This window comes from Amblyomma maculatum, chromosome 1 (genome assembly GCF_055883805.1).
Source record: "Amblyomma maculatum isolate TAMU_Amacu chromosome 1, ASM5588380v1, whole genome shotgun sequence".
NCBI classification, from domain to species: domain Eukaryota; kingdom Metazoa; phylum Arthropoda; class Arachnida; order Ixodida; family Ixodidae; genus Amblyomma; species Amblyomma maculatum.
Window position 1 is genome coordinate 357,345,598 of NC_139344.1, and position 7,906 is coordinate 357,353,503.

The 7,906-nt window shown below is 48.6% G+C and overlaps 1 protein-coding gene across 1 annotated transcript; it reads right to left on the reverse strand.

Moving 5' to 3' along the window:
* Nucleotides 1-6,447: 6,447 nt before the first annotated feature.
* On the reverse strand, nt 6,448-7,062 carry LOC146207911 (uncharacterized). Its single transcript, XM_084577760.1, has one exon. It carries the CDS (start codon nt 7,060-7,062, stop codon nt 6,448-6,450), a length of 615 nt encoding a protein of 204 aa, XP_084433886.1.
* Between the last annotated feature and the right edge of the window lie 844 nt (nt 7,063-7,906).

The following is a 7,906-nucleotide window of genomic DNA, read 5'->3' on the forward strand; positions in this document are numbered from 1 at the left end:
GCGTCAGCAGCATCAGTCAGTCGCTGCTATCTCTTCCCTCCTCCCTTTATCGCGTTGTCCGCTTGCGGCGCGCGCTTCTGCCCCCATCGTTTGCCGCTGGGTGTACACGCCGCCCCCCTCCCCCCTCTTCCTGCGAGTCTCCGGCTCAAACTTAATTCCTTTCTTCGCTCCTCCTCTAATGCAACCCCTGTGCGGTGGCAATCAGAGAGCCAGATGGGTGGCGGCGGATCTGTTTATGTGCACCGCCCGAGCCGAAATTGCCGGTGCCGTTCGCCACTGCGAAATTATCTGCCAGTTCTTTCTGAGCCATGAGCGAGACGACCGGTGGAAGTCCTCCGTCTGCTGCTGCTGCTGCTGCTGCTGCTGCTGCTGCTGCTGCTGCTGCTGCTGCTGCTGCTGCTGCTAAACCAGCTGCCAGAGCAGAGGCCCAGTGCCGTCGCCGCCGGAATCCAGAGCAGTAAGCGAGGCTGAAGCAGAAGCTCATCGCCGCCGTCGAGAAGACCCTGCCGTTCGCACCGCCGAAGCGGAGGCTCATCGCCACCGTCGAAAGCAACCAGGTGTAAGTGAGGCTGAAGCAGAAGCTCATCGCCGCCGCCGAGAAGGGAGTCTTTGTTAAAGGAATACGTGTGAAAAAAAAAAATTCTGTGATAGCGCATACATGTGTTGCTCGATTTCTTTGCCTCAATCTATCGAAAAGGAGAAACAGCTTATTTGCTGCGCTCAAATTTCGCATTAGGAAGTAACGTAATCGTCGGCAATTTTTTATTCTAAAAATGCCTTACCGATATCCTGGGTTCTTCCACTTTCATTTCATACTGAGAACTTTATTTGGCAGCATATTTCTTCGGGCTGTTTCATCTCTTAAGCACCTTCTAATCCTATACTACGAAGCAGCTTTACAATCCGCATTACCAAAGCGGAATGAATGGAACACAGCAGGGACACGGAAGACGCTAACATGGGGAGGAGAATTATAGACAACTCCTACATTTCCGAACGACGAGGAAAAGCGCTTCCAGAACGTGTGTGCACCAGTGCAAGCTGTCTCCATGTGACACACGAAGGCGCGATGCCGATTTCCAATGCTGTTTTCCATTCTGAAGTCTCCACACCGCATGTTGCACATTCATTACCGCTGTACCATATGCGTACAAAACGGCCACTAGCAGCAACAGGCATCCACCCTTCGGATGCCCGGGGGACAGCGAGAGCAGATGCTGTGCCTAAAAGGCACACCACCTCACCTTGTACACCACACACGGCGGCTAAATGTACAGCCGGAGACTGCAATACTGCGGAACGACACCGGTAAGAATCTCTGTCCCCGCAACACAGCGATCGAAGGCAGAAGTGCTGCAGGCGCTGGGATTCGAACCAGCGTCTTCGCGTGTGCGAGCTCAGCACGTTACCCACTCAGCTACCGTGTGGCACGGCTTCTTGGTGACACTCGCAATAGGTGTTGCGTGGGAGATAAAGCGGTCATACCGGAGCATGTGGCGTGCCTATACTTGCTTTTTACGTGATAGCGCGAGCGTGAAGTATACCTCGCGATATCGAGTGCAGCCGCTGTAACGTTCGTGCCTGGTCATGCATGATTACCTTGTCACGAAATTCCGTGCTTCGTTGTCCTTACGGCGGATATAAGAAAGGTGGAAACAGGGAGAAGGTGCCTATATTTCGATGATGGGCGTGCTGTTTAGTACTTATAGGTATTGTAAAGTTCGCTTTTGATGCTATTAACGTAAAGAGAGGGAAAGTAGGTCGGTTGAATACAGGCCGGTCCTATCACACGCACTCTGCAAAGAATTCTTATTCTGCTAACAGAACATTGATTTCGTAACATGTATATAAATTTTTTCTCGGCATCGATATGCCATGTAGGAAAGACCTGATGATGAGGTTGAAGTAAGGGATGAGTACAGTAAATATGGGTTGGAAGTGTTCGCACGAAGCGAAATTGAAAACGACTGCTAACATACAGGCGTTGTTCGACAAGTACGGGCACGTGGAGATGAGACATAGTACGCTACGAGTGCATTGAGATGTGTGGGTTGTCGGGGGAACGTAGGGTGTGTAAGCAAAAGTGGATCCATCTATGCGGGTACCTGTGAGACATGCAAAGGCTGAATTTACGGCGACGAAGTACGTGCTGGGACACCCGGATTTCACATTGGGGATTGGTCGGTCGGGTTTAACGTCCCAAAGCAAGTCAAGCTATCACAGACGCCGTACTGGACGGCTCCAGAAATGTCGGCCACCTGGGGCTCTTTAACGCGCAGTGATCTCGCACAGTATTCGTGTGCCTTCTTTTCGCCCCCAACGAAAGCGGCCGCCAAGGCCGGGATTCGATCCCGCGTACCTCTGCACAGTTGTCGAGCGCATTAACCACCGGGACACCTAGGCGGGGTAGACCGAATTCGACGGCATCACTTCAGAAATATATACGCGAAATCTATACCGTCATTACTCTTTTGGTATCTGCATTGTAAGCCTTAAACTATTTTCACGGGTGTTTTTATGCCTCTTTTTCTACCGTGTGTCCCGGCTGAGGTTTTCAAAATACAGTTCGCCCTAGTCCTGCCAAGCAAATTCAGAGATTTGCAGAGTCGCATATGCTAATCTCCTCTTTCTGTTCACTACAGTTAATTAGTACATAATAATTAGCTAATTCTTTATTTATGAACTTCAGAGAGAACGTGTGGATGCAAAAGTTCATTTCTAAAAACTTCTAGCTGCGCTGTCTCCATCACGCTACGACTTCTGCCGCCCTATTTACTATCCTGCAAAAATATTTTCACGTGGCCAGCCAAATTCGCCAAATGCCCACAATCAGCATCATCGTAGAAAACTTTCCTTATTGAGCCAGCAGTAAACAGAATGGTGCGTAAGAGTAGGTGGGCGCATAACAGTCCCTATAAAAAGGTGGCTACTTGTAATGAAATAAAGGAAACATAACTCAGGAAATGTAGTTAACAGCTTTCTCACACTTTATACAATGGTTCATTGGAAAGGAGGCTATTCTGGTTAATGAAGGAGGGACTGGTAGCTGCAGGGTGTTTAACAACTCTGTTGGACTGCCCGGCGTCAGTATTCAAGGACTTGCACTAACAAAACAGCGTTGAAGCTGAAACATCCCCTCCCATGCAAATGTATGTATACTAGGAAGTGGTATGCTTCCATTGTTTTCTAGAGAATTTAACAGGATGATTTTTCGCGAACACTTCCGTGGCTTCTCTTCGTAGCTGCAGAATGGTGTTACCTTTCGTTATTCTTCCGCCGCTTGTAACACAAGCGCAAGGAAAAATATACAGGAAGCACACTTCGGGGGCTTTGCAGCTGCGTTTCAAGACAATGCTCCAGAAAAATATCTTATCATATTCGTGCTGACTGGCAGTGGCTTGCGCTGCAGTCGGCGATGGGTGAGTACATCGCCATGTCGCATGAACGTACAGTTGACCTTTACGATCGGCCAGCAACCCCTCGCACACGCTATAGGTCGCCCAATAGAAAGCGAAAATAAACATGAGGACTGAACACTGGTTTGGCTGTGCGCAAGTAAATGTGGCACCACTCACCGCAGTCTTTGTTTATATAGAGCGTTATTCCCCTCTCCCAAACCTCACCCCACTAATGCATGCCTACACTTTCACATACTGTCGCATATATATTGTCGCCAATTCGCATGCACCTCGCGTTTACCTTTGCTATCGGCCCGTAACCCCTCGCACACGCGCGTACACATTTGCGCGCATCTATAGTCGCCTAATGGGTGGCGAAAAAGAAAAGAACTTTATGACTGAAAACAGCAGTCACAAACAGCAATTTCACACACTGTGTCTGGAAGGTCGTTGCTCTGGCTATCAGAATGATAAAGAAAAAGGGTGCACTGTATCAGCATGGTGTGAGGGAACAATACCTTTGCCGCAAAAAGACGTTCAGCCGAAGAAAAGCCAAAATGAGGTTTCCTTTGTATCCATTCACCTTATTTTGGCCAGTGTTATATAAAACCTGACTGCGGTCTGGCTGAGAAACAATCATTATAGCACTCCCGGACAAGTAAATATTGCAAAAGCGGTTAAACAATTCGCACTGCTAGACACCCTCCCCGCATTCCAGCTTTCCTCCTTGACATTTTGTTTGTAAACCCCGCCCTCCTTCCCACCTGACCCGTTAAAAACGTCTTATTCGCGAGCCTGAAGACTATGGTGTTTCCAGCCTAGGCTGGAAACACGCCTATTCTAATGTTTGTTCCAGTGTGATGTCGCTGAGATAGGAAACGTGACACTTGTGCTTCCATTAAGGTAGTACTTCGGGCTTGTTGGTAACACATGTCAGCGAAAAATAGCGCGGAGACAGAACAAGGAACAAGCAAGAACACACACGAGCGCTAACTTCGAACAGTTTATTACGAAACCCAGGGCAGTAAATATACACGGTATGGCACTGAATTGCGCAGACGCAGTACGTAGACAGGAGGACCAACAATTACCAATGGTGTCTCAGATAATGAAGTTCTCTTTGCGATAAACCTACAGACGGCTTTGCAATACACATGCCACGTCGGCTATCTATGGCTTCAGCTGCGATGATTTCGCGGGTGAGCTTGCTCGGGTTTTTCGTGATCACCTTGCATGCCTCGAAGACAGGTTCACAATCTTCTCATTGTCTGCACTGCATATCAACAAAACCACCCCGTTTTTTCTGTAGCATTGTAGCGATGTTCACAAAGGCGTTCATTAAGGCACCTTCCACTCTGACCAATATATTTCTTTCCGCATGTGAATGGATTGATATACACAATTCTTTCTTTGCATTCAACAAACTTTTTCACATGCTTTGTAGTACAACCGTCCTTTTTCGCAGGGCCAGGTCGTGTCAAATTGCAGAATTTCTGCAGCTTTTCAGGATCTGAAAAACACGACTTTTACTTTGGCCCTTTGTCTAATCCTTTTCAAGCGATTGGAAAAGCCATGAATGTTCGCAATAACACCAACTTTTTGCTTACTTTCGGAAAGAGGAGGTGGAACATCTAGAGGTGAACAGACCTTCCTTAAAAGGATTTCAGGAATAGTTGTAAGGATATGCATGGGAAACCCTTCATCAGTTCGTCTCTGTACTTGTTCAGCAAAACTTCCTGCCATTAGCTGAGGACAGGACTTCATAATGGCATTGGAGAGGCATAACTTTTCAATTCCCCTCTTGACAAGCTTAGGGTGCGCAGAATCATACGGGGGCAGTGGCTTATTGGCGCGTGGCTAATATTTCCAGTAAATCGGACCGTCCTGAAATAAAATGTTGATGTCAAGCAATGGGATACTGCCTTCTGATGGCAACTCATGCGGAATAACTAGAGGCGTGAAGCCTGTGCGTACGAAATGTTGTGTGTTAGCGACCAGTGATTCAAAGGAACCAGAATCACAGTCAATGAACATTAAATATTCGTCAACGTATCTAAAAACTTTCGTTACTTTTAGGTCGGTAAGATGGCTACAAAGCGCTCTGTCTAGTTCGGCCCAGTATAGATCGCATAGCACGGGGGCAATGCAAGGCCCTATACGTATCCCATTTTTCTGCAGATATGGCGACCCATCCCAATGAATGAAAGTGGACTTTAGATAAAGACAAGTTCCCGAAAGTCACTGCTAGACGTAGTCTAAGCATTATGGAAAGGAGTGACTCCAAACGTGTCAATGCAGGATTGAACACAAGGAAGCAAATGAGCCAAATGAATAAAACAAATCTTTAATATCTATAGAGAAAGCTCCTAAACCCCGGAGCGGTGAATACTTTAAGTAGGTAATCACAGCATTGTTCGTCCTCCTGTCTGCGTACTGAGTCTGCGCAATGCATTGCCACGCCGTGTATATATATATATATATATATATATATATATATATATATATATATATATATATATATATATATATATATATATATATATACTGCCCGGGGTTCCGTAATAAAATGTTCGAAGTTAGCGCTCGTGTGTGTTCGTGCTTGTTTCTTGTTCTGTCTCTGCGCTATTTTTTGTTCACTTGTGCTTCCGCTTGGAATAGTGGGTGGTCGAACGTTTCGCAGAAGCTGGCCGTCGGCTCGAAAATGCGAAATTCCAGCAGGCCCTCGTAGCAGCGCACCAGCGAGTACATCGGGATCACCCGCCTGGGTGGTGCAGTGGTAAGACGCCCGATTAGTGTGCCGGAGTTCCCGGGATCGAATCCCGACTACGGCGGCTGCGTTTCGATGGAGGTGAAGCGAAGTGGCGTCTGTGTGCTGTGCGATGTGAGCGCACGTTAAAGAACCCCAACTGGTCGAAATTGCCGGAGTCCTCTACTACGGCGTCTCTCATAGCCTGAGTTGCTTTGGGACCCCACAAACCAAACCAAACCAACATCGGGAACTGGTCGATCACATTCATCATGATAATGCTGCTGCTGATCCATATCGCACTTACGGTCGGGAAACATGTACACCGCGATCGTACTTTTCTGAAGTACTTAAGTACTTTTCATTGAGCTCCTTTACCCAGCCGCTGCAGTCTATGCGGCCAGCCGCCAGGATGCCGATGCGGTCGTAGACGCTCTCGTAGTGGAGAAAATGCTCGCACGTCAGTATTACGGTGCTGTGCCGTCCAAGGTATTCAAGCACACGCCGCATCAGAGAGCGCGTCTGCTTGTCGTAGTCGGGAAGGTCCAGAAGGCAGAGCCTGGGTAAGGGCATCAACGCCAGAGACAGAGGCAGTGACAGCAGCACCCTGGCGCTCGCGCTGCACGACGCGATGGCAGCGTCAGGCTCGGCGAGGTTGACAATGGTTAGAAGAGACGTCTTAACGCGCAGTACGTCCTGGACTCCGCGAACATGGACAGTGATTGTCTCCAGGAGACCCCCGGCATGAGGAACGTAGTCGAGGTTTCGCAGCCACTGTCGGTAGTGCAGTGTAAGTGACGTGGGGTCCAGGTAGGCGCCGCCGGAGATCGGAAACAGCTCTCCGCTAAGGACGCAAAGCAGCGTAGTTTTGCCGGTGCCAAGGACGCCCACGAAACCGAGGTACTCGCCGTGACGCATCCCGAAGCTTATCCTGCCGATGGCAATGCGAGGCCGGATGAAGCCGTATGTCTTCCTTAAACTGCTGTCGTGACGCTGGGGCTATGTCGACCCGGCCTTCACTTGGTAGCGTGCAGAGATTCCGGGTTGAAGAAGGATTGAATCTTCGAAGTTGGTGAAATATGTACAAGCAGGTTTAATGGCACTTTGAGAAAACTTATTTACAAGATTATTTACAAGAAAAAGAAGGGTACATCAGCAAAATGGCAAGCGTTAAGAGTTCATAGCGAGAAGCGACTGGATGAGCCGTTTACCCAGGGCTCAGAGCGACATTTCGTGCTCTGCAGCGTCCTTAAAACCCCCTATGTCCAGCCCCTCTCTGAAGATGCTGACCAACCAAATCCAGGGCACGCCCCTCAGATATCAGCATCCAATCGAACACATCACTGCACTGATGGTCTGAAGCACTGACTGGCCCGGCATTGTTTCGTTGAGCCTGGTCACTTGTTGGCGGGAAAAGCTTGGGAACGGCGAGGAGGTACATTTCTATTCTTCAGCCAAGAATCGATAGGCTGGTTCCGGCAAGTGGATTTACTGCTCAGAAACCCAAGTGCACGTGCGCGCCGCATACGCTTCCAGCATTGTCCCTTTCCGGCAATTGCAAATCTTTCCTGCATTCCCGGGAAATCATCTAATGGTCGTATGCGTCATGCTCCTTTCTTGTCCTGCAAGTCAGCGGACATGTCACTCTGTCGTCTCCTTTAGATAGTAGGCTTTCCTCACTGGACGATGGCGCTTCTCGACTGGAAGGGTGAACAAAAGAAAGAAAGCACTTCCGGCTATTTCCCGCAGGGGGACATTTCTT